This window comes from Panthera pardus, unplaced genomic scaffold (assembly GCF_024362965.1).
Source record: "Panthera pardus isolate Hobbes unplaced genomic scaffold, ASM2436296v1 HiC_scaffold_8, whole genome shotgun sequence".
NCBI classification, from domain to species: domain Eukaryota; kingdom Metazoa; phylum Chordata; class Mammalia; order Carnivora; family Felidae; genus Panthera; species Panthera pardus.
Genome location: NW_026527013.1, coordinates 153,975,209 through 154,002,964, shown reverse-complemented (window position 1 = coordinate 154,002,964; position 27,756 = coordinate 153,975,209). Strand labels below are relative to the sequence as shown.

General features: G+C 39.9%; 1 protein-coding gene across 1 annotated transcript in view; it reads left to right on the top strand.

Annotated features, from left to right (window-relative positions):
* The window catches only part of KDM7A (lysine demethylase 7A), an 82,110-nt gene extending 57,279 nt beyond the window's left edge, over nucleotides 1-24,831 (top strand). The window contains exons 11-20 of the mRNA XM_019452925.2: nucleotides 1,593-1,682; nucleotides 8,560-8,769; nucleotides 10,279-10,403; nucleotides 10,617-10,771; nucleotides 11,990-12,087; nucleotides 12,576-12,724; nucleotides 13,059-13,267; nucleotides 14,654-14,739; nucleotides 17,273-17,546; nucleotides 18,207-24,831. Of these exons, the coding sequence (XP_019308470.2) occupies nucleotides 1,593-1,682; nucleotides 8,560-8,769; nucleotides 10,279-10,403; nucleotides 10,617-10,771; nucleotides 11,990-12,087; nucleotides 12,576-12,724; nucleotides 13,059-13,267; nucleotides 14,654-14,739; nucleotides 17,273-17,546; nucleotides 18,207-18,301 (1,491 nt within the window). The 3' untranslated portion in view covers nucleotides 18,302-24,831. The remainder of the gene's footprint in view (nucleotides 1-1,592; nucleotides 1,683-8,559; nucleotides 8,770-10,278; nucleotides 10,404-10,616; nucleotides 10,772-11,989; nucleotides 12,088-12,575; nucleotides 12,725-13,058; nucleotides 13,268-14,653; nucleotides 14,740-17,272; nucleotides 17,547-18,206) is intronic.
* The last annotated feature ends 2,925 nt before the right edge of the window (nucleotides 24,832-27,756 follow it).

Here is a 27,756-nt window from a genome sequence, read left to right as displayed (position 1 = left end):
AGTAATGTCTGTAAAGTAACATATTCACATCCCCTTCACTAGGTTTTTGAGCTTTTGAAGAACAGGGACTTGCCATCTTTATTCCCCTCTGTAACTTGACATGCAACTCTTTAATAAGTGATATATATGTGAGCTGATGAAAATACATTCCCATATTAATTTTTTGAATGCCTACTTGAAATAAAAATTCTGCTCTTAAGAGATACCGGAGACAATAATTAATAGGTTATCCTTCCGATAATTTTTTTTCACTTCTTTTCGCTGTATTATCATCGCTACATACCCTCTAGAGCAAGGCACTGTGGAAGCATTCAGGAAAGAGAAAGTTGTGTCTTCCCCTGTCAGAGACGTCATCGTCTAGATGACACATAAAAGTGTAAATAGATTACAAAACCGTACAACCATATCATAACAAAATAAAGGATATGTTGCAAAAACTGTGTAATTTGTTTCCTGCTGAAGACTTGAGATAAGTTCTTCTCAAACTCCCGTATTTGTCAGAATCGCCTTTAGAGCTCTCTAAAAACAAACTCCCTGGACCCTCCCTAAGAGATACTGATTAAGTAGATTGGTGGTGGGATCTGAACCTCTGTTTTTAACAAACTTTGTAAGTGATTTTGATGTACAGTGAAATTCATTAATAAGTCCTATTAATTCATCACATTCGAAGTGCTCTTTTAAAAGCATGATGTTTGCGTTTAACTGCCTGTTAACCTTGCTCTAGGATGAGAGGCAGCTTAGTCTAGTGGTCGGGAGCATGGACTCTGGAGTCAGATGTTTGGATTCAAATCTCAGCTATGCTACTAAGAAACTAGCGAACCCCTGTGCATTCTTTCCCTCAAATGTAAAGTGAGACTAGTACTAGCTCTGTCATAGCGTTGGTGAAAGGATGAATGAGTTAACACCCTCAAGCGCTTCACAGTGCGGTACCTTGCCTGGCACATAGTTAGCACTTGCGGTCACTGTTGTTCCTGGTTTGTTTTAACAAGTTATGCTAAAACCAAGGAGAAGATGTAAAGCAAAAGTAAAAACTGGTTTATCAGATGCATCTGAAGAATCAAAGTGTTCTTAACAACAGTTAAGGTTTAGAAACAGACGTAAGAAATTACGGCAGTAGTTTGCAGTTGGATAGATGGGGTTTCTCAGCAATGCGTCTGTCCTACTGATGCAATCTTTTTCCTATTAGAAAAAAAGTTTCAAAAACTTATTCAGATTAGACCTCCTATAGGAAATAGGATTATTTTAGTGCCCTGTGTTCCTACTTACAAATCCTTATATACTATGAATTAAATGCTAGACTTTACTGATTATAGTAGTAGTTAGAATTACAGTGGGCTTTGAGGGATAGAGTACAAGGTTACTTCTCAGTGTAAAGCAAAACTCACTGTAAGATAGTCCATCTTTAACTCGAGCTAAGAGGATTTCATGCTAATAAGGCTCTCCTTAAAGAGTATTATACCAACTCTGTGAACTCTGAGACCTGGCTTATTAGTATTTCGCTTAGAGAATCCAAAATTTGTTTAGTAAATTAGTTTTCACTTATTAAAGTGTAAATAACTTTGGTTGTCTTATCTTTGTTAATCCGAATCCAGCTTGTATCTGAACATGCCTTTGAGATCCCAGACAACGTCAGACCTGGACATCTTATTAAAGAACTTTCAAAAGTAATTCGCGCAATAGAGGTAAGAGTAGAAACTATCAACTGAATGCTTGGTTACTGTCTGCTTTGAGAAGCAAACGCAGCTACCGTGACGTTACAAACATTGGAAAGCATTTATACTCTTAGATGAAATAGAATGAGCTGTGTCTTGGAAGGAGTCTCAGGTTCTCAGGCTTCCAAGGTTCTACAGAGAAATTTAGAGTATTATATCATAATGAAGAAATAAGGAAGTGGTTACCAGGTTACTTGAATTTCTTCAGCTTACTCCAAGAATAAAAAAATACACAATAAAAAAAATTTCAGATCCCATTCCTTTCTGCTATGCAGAGATGAGTATGTGTTAAGTAATTAGAGGAAGAGACAAAATGTCAGGTGAGTCGAGCCAGGTCAGGCTCGTTGGGAAAGAGGGATGCTACTGGTGGGGAAAGGCAAGGAGACCCACGTGACTGAAGTATGAGAGCAACTTGGGTTGGTAAACCCCCCCTTGATAAAAGCCCATAAAATCTGAGATTAGTTGTTTTAATTGTTTAGTTAGAAAACTATTTTCGGTATTAAAGGGGATTTTAATTAAAGTAATTCTTCAACAAGGTGGTTCTGTTAGCGTCTCGCTCGAAGTGAAAGGAAATTAAGTGGAGGAATGGAGGCTAAGTGGTAATTTGACAGCTTAGATTCAGGCTGTGTTTGGGAATGGAAAGAGGTATACATCTAAGAAACAATGAAATGCTGTGTTTAATATCCTCGGATAGAATATTTTATGTAATTCTCAATGTGTTCTGATACGGTGGAAAAATATTTTCCGTTTTTAAAGAGTGGTGGTAATTGCAATAAAAAGATTTTATTTATTTATGCACAGAGATAGATTTTGAAATCAAGAGTCACATATATAATCTTAAATATATGTATAGATACATACATGCATAAATCTCATGTGTGATAACCAAAACTAAGAATAAACTCAATAAGAAAGGAGGTGTGGGTCTAGGGGCACCTGGGTGCGTCAGTTGGTTTAGCATCTGACTTTGGCTCAGGTCATGACCTCATAGTTCCCAAGTTTGAGACCTGCATTGTGCTCTCTGCTGTCAGTGCAGAGCCTGCTTCAGATCCTCTGTCCCCTGCCTCTCTGCCCCTTCCCCACTCAAGTGCATGCTTGTTCTCGCTCTCTCTCTCTCTTTGAAAAATAAATAAACATTTAAGAGATTTTTAAAGAAAGAAAGGTGTGGGTCTATATGAAAAACAAAAAACTATAAATCTTTAGTAAGGGAGGTGAAATAAAATTGAATAAATGTCATTTCTGAAATATTGTCAATTCCAAATTGATATTACAGATTTAAAATGGTGAGATCTATCTGGAAGAATAATTGGGCAAAGATAGCCAGCAAAGTGCTGTTGTTGTTGTTGTTGTTGTTGTTGTTGTTGTTGTTGTTGTTTTTTAAATTGGAGGGTTGAGAGTATAGAAGGCAGCAAAATGACTGTAGAAAAATGTGCCAAGAAACTAAACAGGTATCTCACTAAAGAAGAAATAGAAATGGCCAATCCAATAAAAATATGAAAAAGATTCTCAGTATGTGAAAAAGTATTCAGCCATATTTTACCAAATAATTTATGATTCCAAATGATCGTTTATCTAATTGGCAAAGATAAAATTCTGTATTTTTGTCCTGCTGGTCAGGAAGTGTAAATTAGCTTGCGCTTTCTAAGTGGCATATCCCTTAGCTGAGCCCTTTCACTTAATCAAGTAAAGAAGAGGATTCTAATTAAACTTGGTATGTTGACCATGCCTACTTACTGCTCTCACCTCTTGGAGCCAAAATGATAGTAAAAGAATAAAAACGATATTCCTGAAGACAAGGAGAATAATAGAAATGAACTCCAGCGTGATTTTGGAAGCTGGAAAGAAGTATACAAGTGATCACCAATTTAACAAGCTTGAGAGAGCCAAAATCTGTGTGGGCAGTGGGTGAAGCCCAGAAGCAGGTCTTACTTGTACAGGAGAACCTTCAAAAAGCTCGGGAATTAGGGAGCTAGGACCCTCTGAATATCAGAGTGGAGGTGGGATTGAGAACAGGATTGATTACAGGTCTGTTTAAGAAATGAATTAATCTCCAAATCCCTGTCTTAACACATGTAGAAAACTAGGGATTTAGTGGTTTGCAAGGTTGGACTTGAGACTGGACTTGGGGACACTGAACCCAGCTGAGGGACGTGGGTACATACTGAAAACAAGAGGATTAAGTGACAGTCTACAGTGAATGATTCTTTTTCCACCCGACTCTCCAAACGCTGGCACCCTGGCCTATACCTCCCAGGCCAGGAAGAAGATCCGCTGATAGTGACCATTTGAAACCTTCCTGAATGGAACAACCCAGGCAGCTTCCTACAGTGAAACCCACCAATTGACAAAGCCCTACTTACACAGAGCTCCCAATTAGCTTTTTTCTTTTTACATACAGTAAAATGCACAGATCATAAAAGTACAGTTCGAGTTTTGACAAAAACAGGCAGTTGTGTAACCAATACTGCAACTGAGATATAGAAATCATTTTTGTCATCCCAGAAAGTCCTTTCTCCCCAATATAATCTGACTATTAAAAGCCACCACCATTCAGACCTCTGTGGCTCTCATCATGAATTAGTTTGCCTGTTCTTGAATTTCAAATAAAGGCGACCATGTAGTACATACTATTTTTGTGTCTGGCTTCTTTCAACTTAATGCTTTTGAGATTCATCCGTGTTGTTGTATCAGCCAGTAGCTCTTTTGTGGTTGCTGAGTGGTATTTCATTGAATGAATATACCATGATTTGCTTTCCATTCTTCTGTTGATGGATATTTGGGTTACATATGGATGTGGTCGGTATGAATTAAACTGTTATAAACAACGTTGTATGTCTTTTTGTGGTAAATATATGTTTTCATTTGAGGGGGAGGGTAAGTACCTGGGAGTAGAGTTATCAAGTCATATGGTAAGTGAATTTCCACTTTATAAGAATCTGTCAGACCGTTTTCCAAAGTGGTTGTGCCCCTGTCACCACTAAGGTATAGGACTTGTAGTTGTTCCATATTCTTGCTATATTTGGGGTTTTCCGTCTTTTTAATTTTTGCTTTCCCAGAGATAGGAAATACTATTTCATTGTGGTGTTAATTTGCATTTTCCTGATGACTAATGATGTTGAGCACCTTTTCTTGTACATGGCTGTTTATATATCTTTTCTTATGAAGTATCTGTTGGAAGTTTTGCCCATTTAAGAAGTTATATTGTTTTTATTATTGATTAGTAGGAGTTCATTATATATCTTGGACACAAATTCTTTTTTTTTTTTAATGTTTATTTATTTTGAGAGGACACAAGTTCTTTTTAAAAAAATGTTTATTTATTATAAATAAAATTTATTTATTTGGGGAAAGGGCAGAGAGAGGAAGAGAGAGAATTCCAAGCAGGCTCCAGGCTCAATGTGGAACCTGATGTGGGGCTTGATTCCATGGCCTGGGACCATGACCTGAGCTGAAATCAAGAGTCGGATGCTTAACCGACTGAGCCCCCCAGGCGCCGCTCTTAGACACAAGTTCTTTGTCCTTTGGCATGCCTGTGTTCATATATGATGAATATAGTGAATATTTACCCACAGCCTGTGGCTTATCTTTTCATTCTCTTAATAGTGTCTTTTTATGAGCAAAAATTTTTAATTTTGAAGAAGTCCAATTTATAAATTTGTTTTCTTTTATAATATTTTTTGTGTGTCCACTCTAAGAAATCTTTGTCCACCCCAAGATTTGAAGGTACTTTTTTTTTCCCTGGAAGCTTTTACATTTGGGTACATGGGCAATCTTGAATTTTCATGTATAGCATAAGGTAAATTAAGGCATTATTTTCTCCCTATATATTTATCTAGTTCTCTTGCCACAATTTCTTGAAACCAATTAGCTTTTTAATTACGCTTTCTCTTTTGGGGTGTATGGGTGGCTCAGTTGGGCGTCCGACTTCGACTCAGGTCATGATCTTGCGGTCCATGAGTTCAAGCCCCACGTCGGGCTCTGTGCTGACAGCTCAGGGCCTGGAGCCTGCTTCAGATTCTGTGTCTCCCTCTCTCTCTCTCCTTCAAAAATAAACATTTAAAAAAAAATTTTTTAAATAAAGAAATAAATGCATTTTCTTTTAAAATGCATGGAGAACCAAGAAGAGTTTTGAAGGCAAAAACAAAAAATAAAAGAGAAAAAGAAAAAAAAAGTATTTGAAGGAAACAACAACCAATAAACAAACAAATCTTTAGGCCCAAACCCAAATATAATTGATATCTTCGAGAGAAAAGAGTAAATAAATATTGCTTCCATGAGGAAAGAACAGGTGGCTATAACAAAGAATATTTAAAGAAGGAAGGAAAGGGGTTCTTGGAAATTAGAAATATAATAGAAACAATATTTAGCAAAATCACTGGAAGATAAAGTTGGGAAAAATCTGCCATAAAGTTAAAAAATAAAATTAAAAAAAAAAAAGACCAAATAGGACAGAACAATTAGAAGGTCATTTTACATAGTCACCATCAAAATAATAGAAAGTCCAGAAAGAGATAACGTAGAAAATAAGGAGATTATCAGAGGAATAATCCAAGAAAATGTTTTAGAATTCAAGGACACAAGTTCCTAGATTGAGACCCTACAGAATGCTGAGTACACTAGGTGAGAAAAGACCTATGCCAAGGCCCATAGTGGTCACATTTTAGAATACATGTAACGGAGTAGATTCTAAAAAGCGTTAGGAAATAATGCATTAGGAATCAGAATAATATCAGACTGCTCAACAGTGACACTGCAGAACTAGAAGACAGTGAAGCAAAGTCTTTTAACATTCTGGGGGAAGAGGGTGATGGGAGCGATGTCAGCCTACAAAAGTCTGTATTCAGCCAACCATACTTTAAAATAAAGATGACAAAGAGGCAGGATTTCAAAAGGTTTGCCTCCCATGTACCCCTTCTCAGGAAACTCTTAGACAGGTGCTGTTCCAAAAGAGAGGAAGTAAATAACACCAACAAAAGAAAGAGCTCTGGAATTCTTCCAACAAACACGGAATACCTCCTGTGTGCTGTGTCCATCTAAGATGGGTATAGAACACTGAAGAAAACAGAGGCTGTGCCCATATGGAGCTGAGTAGGAAGAGGTTAACCATAAATACTTTAATGTCTCCGGAATTAACAAGTGCTATGAAGAAAAATAAAGAAGGGGAAAAGATAGAGAGTGACAGCCAGAGATGGTGGTGGGGGTTGCAGTTTTAAGTGGTGGAGTGAGAGCAGGTCAGGAAAGGTTTTTGATGAGCAACCAGCCAAGGATGGATCAGGAGAATGAAGGGCTCTATATTTGTTGTTTATCTGAAATTCACATTTAGCTGAGCATCTTGTACTTTAGCTGGTGTTCCTGTCCAGGAGGCATGTCACTAAAGAAAAATATAAAATTGATAGATTACCTAATGTGTTTGAATATTCTTCCAGTGGAAAATTTTAAGATCAGTTAGTGATAAGTACATAGAAAACAAAGCAGAGGGTGAGACAATTATAAATTCAAGGGAAAGACAAAGGATGTAAAAGAAAGGAAATGCAATAAATAAGCCGTGGCCCTCAGTCGTAAGTAATTTTCACTGAGTCCAGTTTACGGAAGGAAGAGGAAATATGTGTACATTTAGGAAAAGTGTACAAGGATTAAAACTTCATCTTGCGTAGTAGGAATTCAGTAATATCTAAAGCTGAAAAATCAAGAAATAACACTTTAAACGTGATTAGAAATTTGTGGGCAAATAACTGAACAAACAACACCACCAGCACCAAAACAGCTCCAAGAGTTGCAAGTGCTGGGTATATGCCCCAAAGGATTGAAAGCAGGGTTTTCATGCACGTTCATAGTAGCATCATTTACGCAGCCCAAAGGTGGAAGCAGCCCAGCTGTCCATCATGGATGGATGGGTGAACAAAGAGTGGTATAGACATCACATACACACCGGGGACTATTACTCAGCCTTGAGAAAGAAGGGAATTCTGACACATGCTACACTGTGGATGAACCTTTAAGATACCGTGTTCAGTGAAATAAGCCGGTCACAAAGATACTACTGTTGTGTGGTTCCACTTACATGAAGTTCCGAGAACAGTCAAATTCATTGAGAAAGTAGAATGGTGATTGCCAGGGGCTGGTGCTGAGGAGGAATGGGGAGTTACTGTATTTGATGGGTACAGAGTTTAAGTTTGGGAAGATTAAGAAGTTCTGGAGGTGGATGGTGGTGATGGTTGCATCACAATGTGACTGTACTTACTGCCACGAACTGTACACTTAAAAACGTTAAAATGGTAAGTTACATATATATTACCATATACGTGGTGCAAAATTACGTGGATGTCACTACAATAAAAAGAAACTTGCAAGTGGTTACCTCAAGAGAATGGGAATCAGGGATGGGGAAGAGGAGACAACTGCTTTTCATGATACGTTTTATAGAGTTAATTGTTAAAACTACATAGATGGGTGACTTTGGTTTAAAAAACAGTTGCTGATTTATGCAAATATGTATGTGTGAAAAAATGCTTATCATAGGAAAGAACTGGAAGCAGCCTGTAATAACTACCAGTGTGTTTTAGGTCAATAAATTATGCTATATCTATACAGTGGAACACAACCCAGCTTTCAAAATGGTATTTGAAATCAAAGAAATATGTTCACAGTATATTACATGGGGGAGTGAGGGGAATAATGGTCTCAGCAAAGCTTATGTTGAGTCTTAGGAGTGTTATGATTTGGTCTTTGTTTTTTACATGATCGAACTGAATGGTTTTTGTTTTCTAAAACGTTTTTGTGGCTGATTATTTAGTCAGGTATATATGGTGGCCTTGTCATAAAAACACTCTGAATTTAATTCTTAAAGGAGGAAAATGGCAAACCAGTTAAATCTCAGGGAATTCCTACTGTGTGTCCAGTTTCACGATCCTCAAATGAAGCAACTTCCCCATATCATTCCCGACGAAAGATGAGGAAACTTCGAGATCATAATGTCCGAACTCCTTCTAATCTAGACATCCTAGAGCTCCATACAAGGGAGGTCCTCAGAAGGTTAGAGATGTGTCCGTGGGAAGAGGCAAGTATTATGTTTCATTGTTACAGAAAGAGACTTGGCTGTTCCTGCAAGTTCTTTAGAAGGGTCGTAAAAAGAAGAGTGTGGCCATTCTTGTTTTCTAATCTTTGCTTAGCGTTGTAGGGGTCAACAGTACTGATGCTTATGACAGGGAACAGGCTTCATTCAGCTTTGTAGGCATCGGTGTAGAAGTAGGATGAATAGATCTCATTTATCTACGGACATGTTTATTGAGTGTTTACCAAATGCCCTGTGCTCTTCTAGGCTCTGAAAAAGATACTGGAGTGAGCGCAACTTAAGTCTCTGCTATTGTGTGGCTTCCATCCTAGCTCAAGTTGGAAGGATGGAACATGAGGCATATACTAAAATGTTGTAATTTCAGATAACAAGTATTACGAAGGAAGCCAAAACAGTAGAGCAAGAGAATAAAGGGCCTGGGGCGTGGCTGGCTACTTTAGCCGGGGCCGTCAGAGGGCCTCTCAGGTGGGGTGGCATTTGAGCTGACAAACACTGGAAGATGTCGGGTGGATACAAGGATTTGAGGAAACAGAGGGAAAAGCAATTACAGAAAGCCTATCCCTGACTCAACAGCACCAGCATGGGGGACTGTTGGACAGGAAGACGGTCAGAATAAACCCAGAGAAACTGTCAGAGAAATGCTGGCACAATGGACAAAGGGGAGAGGGCGGACCTTTGTAAAACATGGTAATGAGTTTGTGATGAGATGCAGATCACCCATCAATTTACATCTTAAGTAAAGGATAGGAATAATTTAAAATGAATAAGAAAGAAGTACTTCTGACTTAAAATATTTAAAGATTTTCCGTAGGAATTGTAACAAATATTTTACATTTTTATGTAATTGTATTGATACTATTTTAAGCTTTTGTTGTTCTAAACCTTTTTAACCGATAGCCCTCCGGAAAAGACGTAGCTTATTATGAAAGGTTCTATTTATTACTAAAGAAAAAAATCACCACCAAAAGGAAATACTCTCTATTAAAAAGCAGCTACTGTTGTTCTTTTATGTCACACAGTGGCCTTTGTCCCTCGTGATGGCAGGGTGGTGGTCTGTGAGTTGCTGATGGTGCCTCTTGGGAAGACTAGAGATTAGGTCAAGGATAGGATGACTGGGAGGGACTAGTGCTTCGCAGGAAGAAGCAAGGAAATGAGAATTAAAATACATTAAGGCACTGCTTTTCTAGCTTTTCAGCTTTCCGCAAGAGTGAAATATCTTTAAATTCACTTTATGTAAATTTTACATTCTGCTTTATGGAATGTGTTTTATTGTCGATGGCCCTACAGAAAGATAAACCATATTTATGCTTTGGTTTTAGGAACCACATAGCTTTAGTGCCACACGTTGTGTATCCCCTGGCCTAGGGGACTGCCTAGCACAGTTTGGGATTCAGGGCCATGGAGGAAGGTAGCAAGCAGTATACTGCATTTCTTTTGTCAGGCAGGCATGTTTGAGGGCAGATGCTAAGTTCAGTTCTGTTTTTGTACTTTAAGGACATCTTGAGCTCTAAACTGAATGGAAAATTTAACAAACATCTCCAGCCATCTTCCACGGTACCTGAATGGAGAGCAAAAGATAATGATCTACGATTATTGCTGACAAATGGAAGGATAATTAAGTATGTAAAGTAGATCACAGTGTCATACAGATGAGTTTTCGGTGGATTCCCTGTGTTCATTTAATCCCTAGTCCATATTATTGCACGTCTGACTCAAATACAGGGAAAGCATCTCGGTTTTCCACTCCGACTGTAAATTAGGGGAGAGGGTATACTATTTGGCTGCATTGTTGCACTGTTTTGTGACTTGGTCGCTTTTCCCTCCACGTACAGGGATGAGAGACAGCCCTTTGCAGATCCAAGTCTTTATACAGCAGATAGTGAAAATGAAGAGGACAAGAGAAGGACAAAAAAGGCCAAAATGAAGATGGAAGAGAGTTCAGGAATAGAGGGGGTGGAGAATGAAGAATCTCAAAAACCACTTAACAGTATGTTTGTTTTAATGGTCGCTTTAAAGGTCTGCTTATTACCAATGTGATAATGTGTAAAGTATCTTGCTAACTTTAAGATTCTTAAATTCGTGGCAGGATTGAAAATCGTCGTGTCCCTAATACTCTTTTGAGAAATCTGAAGTGTTTCCGAGTAGTTTGTCCATCGGGGAAATGTGGGTGCGGATGCCAAGTGAGGTGTAATGCACAGGGAAGGCATTTTTAGTGACAAGGATACGTGCTGGTCAGTGACACCTTTGTCTAGTGACAGTTTTTATCAAGAGTCACATGGAAGCCTGTGCGTTTTATGGGCCTCTACTCCAAATAATAAAATAGTCACCAGTTTAATACAGCCTCATAAATAATTTTAGCTAACGTGTGTGGTTTTCAGAATTAGGAGGCAGTACAGTTGGCTGGTCTGAAGCTGTTAGTAATCCATATATTGTTTTATTTGATTGCCTGTTGACAGGACGACCTCTGCTTGGTTATTGTCAGCATGACAAATAGTAACACTTCCTCCTTCTTGAGATCGTTCTTGTTTGAATGAAGTCTTCATTTCTTAGCATTTTTCAGAGCCTCTGTGTACGCTTCCGTTTTAAAAAGTAGTTAAATATTTTGATAATGACAAGAAAAATTAACATCAAGTCTGTTTTGGATACGTCAGTTCCTGCTAATTCCAAGTAAATTTGGTGTGGCTGTGCATGTGTTCACACGCCAGGGGGAAGGCAGCTCATCGGTGGGATTAGCAGACAGTTGTCATGTGGTGATGCCACGTGGGAGAGAAGGGCAGTGGCAAAGCCTGGTTTTCACACTTCTTGAATTCGCTATCCACGTGAATGCTTTTTCGGTTTAGGAGAGTTATCTTTTTGTTTTTTGTTGAGCGAAAGAATGCAAAAGGGAAAGTGAAAAGCATCTTGTAGCTAATTTTAGCGTCGGAGGTTTTTTTCTGGAAAGAAATACAAAATTTCCACGCAAATGAGGACTATATCATCATGTTCAGTGAATGCCACAAACGTTTTAAGAGTACAGTTCAGTCTGTATCATGGTCAATTAGGGAGAAAGTCTCTGGGGGAAGAAAGAAATGAACAAAATGAAAGCAGTGGGAAAGGGGAGAGCGGGGCAGTCGAGATAGACCTGGAGGCTGGACCAACTTCAGGTACCACCTTGCTCATAAGCTTCCACTGACTTTCCTTTTTCCCTCTTCCTTTTCCTTTGTAGGGTTTTTTACAAGTGCGAAATCAGAACTCAGGAATCGATCATCAGAATATTCTGATATTTCTGATTCAGAAGACTCTGGACCTGACTGCACTGCACTGGTATGCCCAAACCCCTGTGACTACTGCAATCTTTGATGGAAAGATGAACACCTACTTTCCTTTACCTACGAGGAAAGTAAATGACAGCTTTTCCCAAAGCCCGTCTCCATGACCTTTGTGGACCCGGTCTTCCCTGTAATGGTGATTACACACATGCACGTGCACACATACCCCCAGTCACAGACTATTTACATTTGATAAATGTGGCTTTTGTCTCGTTTTAGAAAGGGTGGGTGGAAATACTCTTCTTATATTTCTCATAGGTTATATTTCATTTTACTTTAAAGAAATCCTGTACTGTATGTTTTTGTACTAAGGAGGTACGTACTGTAATTGCTAGAAACTTTAGCTGTCATATGAAATACAGAAATAATTCCATGATAATTAAGATTCTGACTTTGCCTAGACTGATAAAGTGTTTTTGGTTAGTACAGACTTACTCAGATTTCTTACATTATTTGCTTCCATTTAATTATTTATTATCTCAGAAAAATAATTTTACCACTGAAGAGTCTGAAAGTTCAGGTGATGAAAAGAAACAAGAAATAACATCAAACTTCAAGGAGGACTCTACTGTGATGAGGAACTTTGTTCAAAAGGGCCAGAAGCCATCTAGGAATGAAATTCCAGTTAAAAGGTAGGCTTGGGGTGCCTGGGTGGCTCAGTCGGTTAAGTGTCTGACTCTTGATTTCAGCTCAGGTCATGATTTCACAGTCGTAGGATTGAATCCTGTGTCAGGTTCTGTGCTAGGCATGGAGCCTGCTTGAGATTCTCTGTCTCCCTCTCTCTCCGCCCCTCCCCTGTTCATGTGTATGTGTGCTCTCTCTCAAAAAAAAGTTAGGCTTATTGATGGTAGTGGTGTTATTACATTGTGATATAAATGATATGAAAACATTTTTTTATTTTAAATTTTACCAAAAAGTGTCAAAAGAATAAATAAACTCTTGTCCTTTTACTTACCTTCTCTTTAGGGAATGTCCTACCTCGACGAGCACAGAGGAAGAAGCGATTCAGGGCATGCTGTCTATGGCAGGGTTGCACTATTCCACATGTTTACAAAGGCAGATACAAAGCACAGACTGCAATGGTGAAAGAGACTCTCTCCAGGATCCCAGCGGCTGCCACAGCAGTAACCATGAGGTCAGACAGGTGTATCGCTGTGACAAACCAGTGGAATGTGGTAAGAAACATAAATTAGTCTCTAAAATGTAACATGTCTCCCCCAACTAATAGCGCTGTAATCCTAGCTGCAGTTAAAGATTATGAATAAGAACTCTTGATCGGACATCTTTAGTTGGAGATGGTGTTACGCTTATTGGCCAAAAAATGCATAATGTTGATGTATACAAGATGCAAGTATAAGAACTCAAAATGTAAATTAATGGCTGGAGAATCATGTTCACTGGCATAATCCTACCAGTTCTGTTGCAAGATAGTTAGTACTATTTCCCTTTCCTAAGCTGTTCAGAGTGGAAAGAATGTTGAGGCATCTCACATGGTCTGCTAGGCTTGAACCGTCAACCCTCTTGCCTTTCATGGGAGGGGAAACAAGTTTTGATCTCTTTCTGGTTGAGAATATTCTCTCTCCTACTTGAAAAAGAAGTACTGGGGAAGAGAAGACTCAGTGACAGTATTAGTGATGTCATGTAGTGTTTTTGTTCTCTGTGCCTTGGGGGAAGATTTTGTCTACCGAAAGTCTGAGGAAGACAGGGGGAGAAGACGGTACCACATTAGAACGAAATTCCTGTTGTAGAAATTGTGTTCATTCCCACCTAGTTGTGTGAATTGTCTGCCAGATACTTGACATCCATTTCATTTAGTCCTTGAAACAACATTTTGGTGTATGTAATAACGCTTTTATAGGAGGAGGCAAGAAGACTTAATAAAGCTAAGTGAACTTGCCTGTACTTACAGTACTTACATAGCTATTATAGTATTACATAGCTATTATTTGTTGGTATTGGAATTTAAACCCAGGACTGTCTGATCTCAGAATCTGGGCTTATTGTAGAGTAGGAGACTGAGGTTTAGAGATAACTTGCCTGAAGATGCATTGGTAATGGAAAAACTCAGATTCAGGTCTGGGTTTATCTGTCTGTCCACACCATTGTGTCTCCTTGTAATTTCTCTGGTCCCTTGAAAAGAAGGCTTCTAGGAAAATACTGCGGAATTCAGGCAAACATATGCCTTTATTCTCTATGGAAAAATATACCAGTTTTAGAGTATGTTGCATTTGGTTTCTCATCTCCAACAGATGGCCTTAGAATTTGACTCTAGATCTTCCAGCATCTGGCACAAAACCTGTCATAGAAAGACAGTCTTGGAGAGAATTGAAAGGTTTAATGTGTTAGATTGTGAGCTGGTGGCTGTTTTATTCTTGGGAGGGAAACAAGTGTGGTGAAAGTATGTGCATAAGTACCTAAAGGGTTAACATACTGTTTTGTTTTTTGTTTTGTTTTTTAATAAAATGTCCACCTAAATGTACTTTCACTTTTAAACATTAGGCGAATTTTGTTCATTATGATCAAGTCTGTACGGAGGTGATTTAATTAAAACATCTCTTTAGGGTACCATGTCAAGACTGAAGATCAAGACTTGAGGAGTTCTTCCTGGAGAAAACAGTTGGATACCACTTCCAGATTTCATCTTCAGGTATGTGCCAGGCTTGAAACATCAAAAGGAGAATGAAGATTGTTATTAACTCTTTTTGCTTTCTATTTTTTTTTTTTTTTTTTTTTTTACTGCAACCAGTAATCAACTGTTCGATCTGTAAAGGTAAAAAAATACTTTACAGTTAAATGCACATTTAACAGCTCTCCTCCTTACGGGTTTCCGATGTAACAACTAATGCAAGCCATGTGGATATAATGTGATCTGGAAAAGAATAGTTGATATAAGGAAAGTTAAAAACTCCTGACGCCAACACTTTTAAGTTATGTCTGGGTAGAGTGAAAGGGAAAAAAGTACCATGAAGATCTCTTTTTAATCTCTGACAGTGTTTCTTGAACATTTTTAGATAGTAAATTTCTTTGAAATTTGATGACAGTTATAGATTCTCTTTCCAAAAAAATGTTCATCATAAATACTGATTTTTGCATAGAATTTTCTCACGGTTTGTGTCCCATCCTTACCCCAGACCATCCACTGACTCCAGATTAGGAGCCCCTGCTCTAAGAGAAGAGACACTTGATGTCTGGGGATCCCAGTGTATTATTGCTTATACCAAACAAAATGAACCCAAAATAGCTTTTTGAAAAGCCACAGCCTTACCAGTAGCACCATACAAGGAAAGTGATACGACCTTTTGCTGCAAACCTTGGAAAATGACAGAGGAAGAATCAAAATTCTCATGTGGCAGAGTTGAGTCCCCTAACCTTCCCAACGCCAAGCATACTCTGAGCAGTGGATTTTATGTGTGGTTTTTATTTTCTTCATTTGGCTTATCCACATTTTCTAAATAGCTATCGATTTTACCATAAGAAAAATAGCCAAGTTATTTTTTTAAGGCAAACTTTCGTAAGTACAAGTTCTTTTAATAGAAGAATATGCTCCAGAATCAAAGGTCAAGGAAGGAATCCTTTAACTATTAGTAATTCACTCATTCAGTGTATGATTTTATAGTACCTCACTGGTCATACAATTTATAATTTGTTAGTATTATAGGATTCAATATTAAAAATAAGCTATTATTTGAATCTTTTGTTTTTTATATTTTTTTAATTTTAAAGAGAGAGCATGCGAGGGAGGGAAGGGGAAGGGGGGGAGGAGGGAGGGAGGGAAGGAAAGAGAATCTTAAGCAGGCTCCACGCTCAGCACAGAGCCCAGTGTGGGGCTTGATTCCACGACCCTGGGATCATGACCTGAGCCAAAATCAAGAGTTGGACTCTCAACTAACTGAGCCACCCAGGCGCCCCTGAATCTAGCTGTTGTTTCTATTGTTGTCTTTGAAAATAAAGAAGCAAAGCACATAATTAGCAAGATCGCCTTAGAAAATATCAGATTTCTTTTGCCTGTAAGCTAGAGAGGTTTTATAGAGAGCCATGTCAAATCATAACAATTGTTTTCTCATCCTCAGGCAGATTTGTAAGACTAATTTAAAGCAAGTCTATGTTTAATGCTGTTTTTAAAACTTATTTGACCATTACGGAATCAGGAATTTATTTTATATCATACACACATATACAACTGGTTTCATGAAACATCACATCAGATGTATGCTCTTTTCGAGTTTGTATTTTCCTTTCCTTTTTTAATTCTGGTGATGACCCTTTCCATTGGTTTCAAGACCTACCAGTCAGTAGCACTGTTTGTTTTTCCTAGTGGTTCACTCAGTGATCTTGAAGAGACTGAAGGAAGAATTGTTAGAGAAAAATCAGACTTGGGGCTCAGCATCCAGGGGCTTTTCTTAGCACACAACTTACAGTGGAGATGAAACTTAACAGAGGTTAGATTCTAAAAAAGATAGTGCATTGCACCATACATGGGAGCTGTGTTATGCTAAGGAAATGGTAGGTCCACATACCCCATCCCCGTGTTCCTTCCATGTCATACCATGGCACACGCACAGTGCCATGCTGCAGTATGATATACTTTATGTATTATATGTACTTATACAAATATATACATTTAGGGAAAGAGGTATTTATATACATAAATTATAAGTGGGGTGCCTGGGTGGCTCAGTCGGTTGAGTGACCGACTTCAGCTCAGATCATGATCTCACAGTTGGGAAGTTTGAAGCCCTCATCAGGATCACTGCTGTCAGCACAGAGCCTGCTTCCTATCCTCAGTCCTTCCCACCCTGCCTTCCTCCCCTACTCATGCGTGCTCGCGCACTCTCTCTCTCTCAAAAATGAATAAACATTTAAAAAATATAAGCTATGTATATATAAATTATGTAAATAAAACTATATATGTGTGTATATATAAATATGTAAATAAAAAGTTTTCTTTTGGACTTAAGTTACTGTGCAAACTTCACTACTTGAATCCGTTCGTGCTGTTGGGTTTTGGAGTGACATGGCCATCCTGAAGGGGTGGTCTTCTGTGGCTGCCACATTTTACAAAAACCGCAGTTCCGTAGTCTATTTCTTCTCTCCCTTGACTTGCTATTGAATAGAGAGGGTAAATACCTCACTTATCTTAAAGGACTCTAAAAATCGGCCTTATTTCCTTCCTTTTTTAGGATCTTAGTAGAGGCCAGAAATGCATCAAAAAGGAAGGTTCATCCGAAATCATTCAGAAGGTACAAAGTAGAAATTCTGTGGACAGCAGTGGCTCAAGCCCTCAAAATGGAAAGTATACGCAGAATTCAAGCTTGATTTCAGGGGCGTGCCAGATGAATAATGGCAGTATAAGCCCAGAAAGGCCAGTTGGTGAAACTTCCTTTTCAGTGCCCCTTCACCCCACCAAGAGACCTGCATCAAATCCACCACCTATCAGCAACCAGGCAACAAAAGGTAGGCTGAGTATAATTTTGTGTGTGGCGGTGCTGGTGGCAGTTTCGATGGCCTCGTATAGTGGTTTGCCCTGCAGCTGCTGACAGCCTGATGCCTGAGGGATGGTGCGGTGATGGCAGCTTGCAGAGGTTGTTGTGCGAGCAGAGATGCCCGTGGGAACAGAAGGATACCTAGGTCGGCCGTGAGGATTGGGAGTGGCTTTCTGGAAGAGGAGGTGGATCCCGAAAAGGGAGGTTAAGGGGTTAGCCAGGCCGGGTTGGGGAAGTGACAGGGTGGACCACAGTGAGGGTGAAGGAGATGGGATGGCCCATGGTACAAAGGTGAGAAACAGTAGGGGGGGGGGGTGGTATTTAGGGACCCACCGTTTTGTCAGTGAAGCACCGGATGACGCAGGAATCCGGTTAGAGCTCATGCTCAAGAGATCGGCAGGGATCAGACTGAGGGACGGATGGCCTGGTAAGTCCTGTGAAGGAGGTTGGCCTGTATCTCTCAAGTGCTGAGGTGGAAGTTTGAAGCAACAGGATTCCAGGAGTGTGACTTTGCCCGATCGGAACACCTTAAAAGGCTTGCTTTCCGTACAGCTCTCCCTTTAGGTCCTCCAAGTGCTGTCTGTCGAGAATGATTTTCATTATGATTTACACTGTTGTTGGTGTTTTATAGGTAAACGTCCGAAAAAAGGAATGGCAACAGCCAAGCAACGTCTTGGGAAGATCCTTAAGTTGAACAGAAATGGCCACGCCCGTTTCTTTGTGTGACGGGGCTGCTGCTGTGGCCATTCTTCCCTTTGGAGACAGACTGGTTTCGGGGGCGCGGGAGCCTGGAGCTCCGGCCGGGCCCTCGCCTGACGCGGTTTGCATGTACAGTAGAGAACACTGCCTGAAGAACAAAATGAACCTGATGCTGCATTTTCACTGTGCCACACCCACTCAGCAATAACCGTTTTGGACCTGGTGGGGGAGAGGAAGAAGGAGGGTAGAACCTTAAAAAGAGACCTTGAACTGGGAAAGGTCTCTTGTCAGGGCTTGAATTTCATTTTGTTGTTGGTAGTGTCTTGATTTATTTTCAGTAGTAAGGTAAAGAATTATCAATAATTTATTTAACAGATTTTTTTTTTTAAAGTTAACAGCTTTTAAATTCTTTCTTTTTTAAAGCTATTTATTTGGAAGATTTCTGGAGAAATATCTCACTAATTTAGATTTAAGAATGTGAAAGTTTTTAAATTATTTTTGATAGTGTGTATGTTACATGTGGGGAGGAGCCACAGTAACAGTAACTAGTCTGGACTCTTAAATTTGATATTCAGGTTAAAGTCTTAAACAGGGATTTGATGCATTAATTATTTTAAATTAAGATGTATATGAAAATCATTTTATTTTATATATTTCATGTGTTTTTTATAAGCTATTAGCTTCGCTTTTGCTAACATCCAAGGTGCATACTGTTATCCAGGTCGATTACCTTACATCCCACCTTCCCTCTGCACTCCCCATCATTTTGTGACGACACAAGACTCTTCTCTTTGCAGGGAAACACTTTCGTAGCCAACGTGTAAGAATTACATAAAAGATCCCACATTTCGCATTTCGTTTGACATTGCAGTTTTCTTCTAATTATATATAAATAGGCTTCTTGCATTTTCATTTTTGCTGATGATATCTGGGTCCCAAAGAGAACAGCTTTAATATCTTTTTCCTACCTTTGGGGAAAGGATCATAAGTTTGGTTAAATTGTCACGTTTATAGTTTTTCAAATACATTTGTAACTACAGAGGGCCTTCTTCATACTGCTGGTGTTGGAGGGCAGGACGAGCACCTGCCACAGAGGTTATATTTTGTGACGCTTTTATTCCGTGTGTATCTAACTTGTTGGAAAATATGAGATATGGTTTGACTTAGTATATTCAAATCTGCATAATAAGCCGTAATATAATAGGACTATACTATATTAAGTTGTATAGAAGCAAGCATGTTGGAGTAGATCTTTTGGGTGTATGTGTGTCTAGTTTCTTATTTCTTAACTTTCTAAGGAATTATTTAAGATACGGATCTGGAGTAAAATGGTGCTTCTTGCAGTTTCTTCCGTATGTCCTAACTTAACCAGTGCATATTGAGATTAAGTATCTGGTCGAGCTTTAAGGAATCGTTTATCTCCTTTATGCACAGTTCTTACTAAATGCCAGTTTTCAGTTGCTCTAATAACTTATATTTTCCCTTTTCTCCCCCATGGCATAAAAATAAGTGATTTCTGGGGGTGGGGTGGAGATATTCCCAATTCTGACATTAGAACATTTTACAAGTTTCTACAAAGAAAATATAGGCAAATAAGATAAAATTTATTTTTATGGAGAAGAAATATGGCCATATTGTGGATTTGTCTCTTTTTTACTCAGCAAGGTAGCAGGACATTCCCTTCTGCATTAAGTGTCACTTGAAGAGCTAAGAAAAAAACCTATACCATCATCTTTCATGGTTGTATTCAAATGTGTATTTTCAAAGAGAAATATTTCTTACTCTGTCTCTATTCCAGTATTTCATAGAATAAATATAAAATAGCTTATGAATTAGCCTTTCTGGTCCAAGCGACTGGACCAAAGTCTGGGTCTTAACTGGGTGTCAGGAAAAAGAATTGGTATGGAAATACTAAATGTCTATAAATGGCCTACTTAAACTCTGTCTACACTATGCCAAAACTAGTTAAGGAGATGGGTATAATCAGTCATTTGTTTGGTCATTGGGTCTCAAGTTGTCAAAAGTTGGGGTTTGACTGATTCTCCTACCTCCCAATGTATTAATTGTGACGTTTTGGTTTTCTGCAGACACCGTTTTAGTGTTAGAGTTCCCATGATTTTGTTTGGGTTTAAGAAATAAGAATTATAATTTCTTCTTCCGGCTACATCATGATCTGGGTTCGTTTTCTTTACATTTTTCTTAGCTCTAAGTGTTGTTAGTTACCTGACCTCTTTTCTTCAGCTATAAAAATGAAGATCGATTTATTTTTATGAATTAAAGTGGGGAGCAGTGTCCACCCTGTGTACTTCGGCCAATAAATACTAATTTTAAGTAGCCAGTATGTAAAAGTATTAAGTGAAGGTACTGTGGATTCATTTTTGGCACATTTAGCCCATTAACGGGCCAAGTTAAAACAACCAAAAAACAGCTTTCGGTAGTATGATATAACCACTGAAACAGAATTCATGTATCTTTCTCTGAATTGGTGAAAATTCAGCCTACTGGCCCAGTGAGTCTCCTAGTCAAAGGTCTTCTAAAGTTACTGGCTGTGATGCATCCTTTTATCTCATGGAAATGACTGAACTTTGAGATGACTGCAGCCAGGGTCTGGACTCCGCTGTGATAGACAACCTTTCATGTTTTCCTCTGTCTCCTTTATAAACCATACTACCACACGGACACTGCAGCATAGACAAGGAGACAACAGTGGTGGCATTTAGCTGATCACATGCAAATAAATAGGTAAAAACAATTGCGACTTAACATACGTGATTTTAATGGTACTAGTAGATCATGGTTTTTCTGTATTGATTCAAATAAGTGACTTCTGTTAACCTGGGACCCCCTGTACTGTAACTCATAATGTCACACAACATGCTTTCCAGGATTGATTAACGATGTAAATAATACAAAGCTGGCAGTTGATAGTAGTTTGGCGTCCTAGAAATACACTGAACTTCGTAAGCATCAGTTAAGTTTTAAGCCTACAGAGTTAAAAATTCTGACTGAAATCGCCTTGTAAACTCAGAGAAAACAAGCCCATCTTTATCACAACTTAAATACTTAGCTTGAATACTGTTCTGTTTTTTTAGTAATCCTAATTATTGCCTTTTAAATGAACTCTACTGTATTGACTCATATACTAGCAGCAGGTATTTATGAAACACCTGTGTGCCCAGCACTACTTAGTACTGTGGGGGAATTTAAAGTTGAACTTGCGGTCTCTGCTCTTGAAGGTATCTTCTCCAAGAAATAAGCAGTATTAGTTTCATTTCTAAGCAAACTTATGCAAAAGAGGGCCCATGTATTTAAAAAAAAAAAAAAAAGCATAACTTTAATAGTTTCAAAGAAGTGGAAGGTTTTTTTTTTTTTTTTAATTTTTCAGAAGTTAATATTTTGATGTTGGTAGTAGAAATATTTCAGAAGTTACTAATTTCATGTTGGTAGTAGAGGGGTGTGGTGTAACATGGAAGGGAGCACGAACCTGGGTTTTTGTCCCAAGTTCTACCGTTCATGCATCAGCTGTGTGTCCGGAAAGAAGTCACCCTTTCTGAGTCTTGGTTTTCTCATTTGTAAGTATGGACAAAAACGCGGTTAGGAAAAACATAGAAAAACATTCCTTAATTATTAACACGTCCTACTTACCGAGAATTTATCATTATTTAAGTTACAACTGACCGTGCACATCTCTATGCATTTTTAAGTGAAAACTATTACTCATAAATTTTGTTTCATATACAATACATGCCCAGAGCATGGTACCTAAAAACATCAGAAGCATCTCTAACAAGGCATTGAGTGAAAATCAGAATTAGTGCTTGAAGTGGAAGAAAAAGAAATGAGCTAGTTTATGGATAAGGGTTTATGGATAACAACAAGTAGCTGTCACGATGGTTTAAAGGAACTCAAAGGTGGTTTGAGGTTTTGCTCAAAGAGGAATTAGGTCGGTGCTGCTCCACAGACTCTTCAGGTACTAGATAAAGGTAAAATAAGTCATGGAGTGAAAATGGTTCAGCAGCTACCCAAGGAGCCAGGGAAAAAATATAAGATGGTCAAAAGACGGGAACCAACAAAGCCAGCTCGCAGTTGGCCATGAAAAGCTTGCTGGGTAGAGAGAGAACACACTGTAGTGGGAAAGGAGACTTGACTGGACATCTTCAGAGGAGAAGATTCCTTCTGCTCTTTTCAAGAGGTGCTGTCTGTAGTGATAGGGCTAGTCCCCAAGGAGTGGATGAGTAATTGTACGGCCCACTTTACTACTGCCAGGAGTAACTACACTTGATCTTAGCCCAAAGGCCGAGAAGCGATACCAGGAGTAACTACTACAGTATGTAAACATTTTACAATTTCATGTTAAGAAATGAGGGCTTAATAATGTAAATCTGAACATTTTTCAAAAATGCCTTCCCCCTCCCCCATTAAATATTAAGCTAATGGCTCCCTCCCTGCTAAAAATCGGCAGTCATTTTTGGATGTCCCAGACCTTCACCTAAAGCAATCTTGAGAAGGCTGAGCTTCAGATCGTTAGCTTAGGAAAAGAGTGTTGCCGGTAAATAAAGGAGACCAACGAAAGCCAGGAGGGCAGTGATTCGCCTGGGGTCACAGTGGATCCTAGGCCTCGGGTCCCTCGCTTCCTGAAGCAGCCCCTGTTGTGTGACCTTGTGCAGCCTCTGCTCCTCCTGTGGTGGATGACGATGATAAGCTTACTAGAAGTCACGTGGAAAGAAAGGGAAAGAAATAATATGCTTACTACGTTGCTGATGAACGAACGTAATGTAACTTTAATACTGTAGCCTTACTAACAACCCTTTTCATATTTTCGTTTGTTTTTCAGTGAGCGTCCTGCCATAAGTCAAATATTTGATCCCCTTACAGAAACAAAATTTTAAAAGTAAGGTCGCTAAGAAGCAAATGCCTGTTTCCAAAGCAATCAGCTTATCATGACTGTGGTTTTATTCTTTTATAGTATTTTTTCCCTTTATAATGGGTAGGGGAATATGATACTCATTTGCCTGCATTCTACCCCGTAGACTCTTCGACTCACCCTTGGTGCCCTTTCTAGTGTCCTCAAGCTTTGTCTTATCAAGTGGAAAACTAAATTTTTTGTTAAAGCCTTTTTGAAACTGCATACAGTGAATCTTCCAAGTTTATCTGCTCTGCACTATTTCACTAATAAACCCTGGCTACCACGTAGCCCTTGACCTCCAAGTAGTTTATAAACCTATGCAAGACCTGTGACATTCTGAATCCACTTTTATTTTGGAAATCAGTCCTAAATGGAACCTGATCATAAAGATAAACCTTGCCTCCACCCAGTTTTATTTTGGCCATTTCCTTTTCAAGATGTCAGCTCTTTGTCCCCAAGATTTTTCACCAAAACAATGGTCATAAGTGCTGGAATATATAGTACTTTGCAGGAATAAAATAACCCAGACATACTCTTCTTACGTTTCTTTGGTGGATTTTGGTTGGTGACAGTTACCAGCATTGAGTGTGATCTATAATGAGGAGTTGATTCCTTGCCTAGAATCATTTCTTCCCTCTAAGATTCATAAGTAACCTTTTATTTTTACAAAGCATACATATAACTTCCACACTATAGTCAGGGACCTGAGGTGTAACTTGCTAAGTGAACCCCAAGGTTATTTTATCTTGCAAAAGAAACCTAAACCAAACTAAGGGCCTTACATTTATGGTTAGACTGAATCAAAAGCTATAATAACCTCAGTTTTCTCAAAAACAGCTTCTGACTGCAAAAGCGATTCATGCAGTTGTTAGGTGTGAAATAGCACTGATCAGGGAGCACAGTGCACCCTTGCAGACTATTTCCTTCCGACAAGACTTTTCTACTTTTAATATAAATTAAGCCATAACAGTTTCATGCTGTGGAAAGAGGGTGAAAAGGTTCATTCTAAGAGATTATATAATATGAATTTTCACATTTACTGTGAAATGTCTAACTTTGCCAGTGCTTCAGCAGGTTTTTTTTGGGGGGTGGGCGGGGTGTAGAGGGTGGTGATGCGGGGGTAGTATTGGTTTTAGGGGTTTTAAATCTGTGAAATTTGAAAAGGGGACAGTTGTTGGCTATGGTATTTACTAGTTTTGTAGTAACGTTTTGCTAGCCTGACTGACTTTCCTTAACTGATTTTTATGCCCATGGTCCAAGGTGACTGTTACCCTTTCTTGTTTGGGGTGTCTGCGGAGTAGTGTCTTGTCTGTTTGTATAGGCAGTCGGTATGTGTGCACATGTGTGTCCTTTGAATACAGAAGCACACGGTGTGACAACAGAGTGGGGTGTGGCTGGGAAATGGGATGCGGAAGCTTTAAGAGCATTTTTTTTTGGATTCATAACAGTATTTCCCATCTTTTGCCTGCAGGCAGGGAAAGTGTACAGTATTTATTTTGTTTCTGTTTTCACTTTGTAAGTCTTCAAGTAGCTTACATTGGTTATTCTAGGGGAGGACAAGTGACTTGTTTCAAGTTGTATTTAGTATTCTTACTTTCCGATTTCTGTATTTTAAAATATTGAAATTAAAATTGTATTACTTCTGTTTTGATTTTTTTAGCACTCGGTGTATTTTTTGCTCATTTTGTTTGAAAGTATAAATGTTGAAAGTTGTATAAAATGTGTCTTTGAAAGAAAAAAAACCTGAATTCTATATCCAAATCTGACTTTCTGCTCCCTTTTTCTGTTTATTGACTCATAGGAGATTGGAGAATGTGAAAAGCTGTGTCACACTTCCGCTTCTTACTGTTTCCGAAGATGTAAATGTGAAGAGTAATGTGTCCTATTCTTTTATTAGATGTATCTCTGGGGAAGCGGTTGCTGAAAGAGGGGAAAGAACACAAAGGCTAATGGGCAAGATGCTGCTGTGTTGTGGCCACGGATGGGGGTGTTTCCTGACGGACATTTAAGAGCACTCCTGGTCCCCAACCCGGTCACCCCACAGAGATTTCTTGGGCACCTGCAGTCTACCGGCTGCTGTTCTAGTGCCGGTGCTACAGGAGCGAACAGAACAGCCCCAGTCGTCAGGGAGCTTATGGTCGATGTGAAAGGTGGGGGAGAAAAGAGGTGCCTCGGTGACCAGCTGCCTCAGGGAACGTGGGGTGGGAGCGCTAGTTCAGGGAGAAAGACGGGTTCCCTTTCGGACGTGGTGCTTTTGCGGGATCTGATAGCCCAGTCTGATGCGGCCCAGGGAGAAAGGAGCCGTGGACAGAGGAAGGAGGAGTACGGGGTTGGGGGCAGCACTTCAGGGCAGAAGAGGGGCCCGGGAAGGGGGCAGAGAGTGGCCGAGTCTGCTCAGGAGGAGGACCCCGAGTGCAGGTCACAGGAGCCAAGGCTACAGAGATAACAGGGGCCTGTGCCCTTCCTGTACCTAATACCCGCAAGAGAGTCGCTGTTCCAGAGCACGCACGCTCAGCCCACCTCAGCAGCTGTTACGGGAGTGTTACCCAAAGCACCTTTATGCCTCCTCTTTCTTCTAAACCGGCCTGCTCTGGTCCCGCCGATTGAGACCTAAATCCGAACGAATCTGTTCTTTTGTAAAAATCCAGACTGTCGGTCTGTATACCTGCGGGATGTTGACCCTTCACCAGGCTCGTTCGGTACCGGTTATCAGGACCTACTCTCCGTAGACTTAGCTTGATTTTTGTGTCTGCACCAAGCAGTGAGACTGAGACGCATCACTGTGAGATGTGTCGTGTGACCCAGCCCTCATTTTAGATTGAGAAGAATCAGGTGGTATGCCGAACACAGAGTTTGGGACAGAAGCCCTCGTTATCTTTGTTCCATTTGAGTACTTCCTGTGTATAAGGGATATTTTCATTTCTTCCTCGGAGTAACCCAGCGAGGTAGGTGCTATATTCCCCGTCCTACAGATGAAACTGAGGCCAGAGAGGGTAAATAATATGTGTGGGTTCACACCGCTAACAAAACAGATTTTAATCAAAAGCCTAACCGAAAGCTCTGGTATTTCCTCTGCATTTGGCATTCTGTCATTATTTTAGTTGTATACTTTCAGTTATTAAAAAGGAATAGATGGTCCTTAGGAATGGTTTGTGTTCGGGGCGCCTGGGTAGTTCGGCTAAGTGCCCGGTTTTTGATTTCTGCTCAGGTCGTGCTCTCACGGTTTGTGAGTTCAAGCCCCGAGTCGGGCCCTGTGCTGACAGCGTGGAGATTGCTTGGGGTTCTCTCTCTCTTTCTCTCTCCGTGCCCCTCCCCTCTCGCAATCTCTCTCTCTCAAAAAATAAACATTAAAAACAAACAAAATGGGGGGCGCCTGGGTGGCTCAGTCGGTTAAGCGGCCGACTTCGGCTCAGGTCACGATCTCGCGGTCCGTGGGTTCGAGCCCCGCGTCGGGCTCTGGGCCGATGGCTCGGAGCCTGGAGCCTGCTTCCGATTCTGTGTCTCCCTCTCTCTCTGCCCCTCCCCCATTCGTGCTCTGTCTCTCTCTGTCTCAAAAAGAAATAAAAACGTTAAAAAAAAAATTTAAAAAAAAAAACAACAAAATGGTTTGTGTTCTAAACATTTCCTTGTAGGTATCCATTTTGGACTGAAATATCTTCAGAAGTTTTCTGTCACTCAGCTTTGAGTCTAGTTTTCCCAGGGACACACACACATGAGACACTGGTTTATCATCTAGAATCTCACCTTCTAGTGGAGAACAGGCTGTAAACAGGGAACATGGGATACCATTACAATGAACCCAACAGCGGTTCCCAAAGCCGCATCCCGAGGGTCCCAGTAGGGGCTGTGCCCGGTGCCCACGCCGCTTCCCGGGCCTGGATGTGGCCCCCGTGAGGGCTCAGCTGCCTCCCTCGCTGCTGGTGCCGCCGCCTTCCCCACTCTGAAGCTTCTCCTGCTGCCCTCTGCACCTCCACCCTGTAGGTGGGCCAGCCCAGGTACGGAAGGAGAGAGAGAAAAGACCGGCTGCCCGCCTTCCAGAGTCTAGCTTCCCCCCCACCCCCACCCCCACCCCTGAAAACTCCTTACCATCCAGGTCCCCAGGTCCTCATCTTCACTCACTTCCGGGGAGGTTCTCCATCCCTCCTTCCTGGGCTCTTCCCACCCTCGGACCCAGAAATACCCTTACACTCTGTAAAAGCGCTAATTCTGATGTGTTGTAAAGTCATCCCTTCTATGCCAGAGTTTGAAAAAGAAAAAAATGAAGGCCTAAAAATAGAAAGTAACGTGTAAATTCCATACACTTTTCTGTAAGGCAAATGAAACCTGGGACAGATTCTCAGTAACAGTAAGAATAGTATTTGACCTTCCCCTAATCATTTACTCTAGAAGCTGCCCTACATAAGGAACTTGAGGTCTATCTGTGTCTGGAATAAAGCATGTCGTGTTAGTGGTGCTTGGTGACCTGGGGAATAGGAGATTCTGAGGCTGGGAACTTGTAGACGCTTCGGGTTTATGTTTTGTTTTTTTTTTCCCTAGTTCAAATAACTTGTCAAATTCGAAATTATAGGAGACAAAT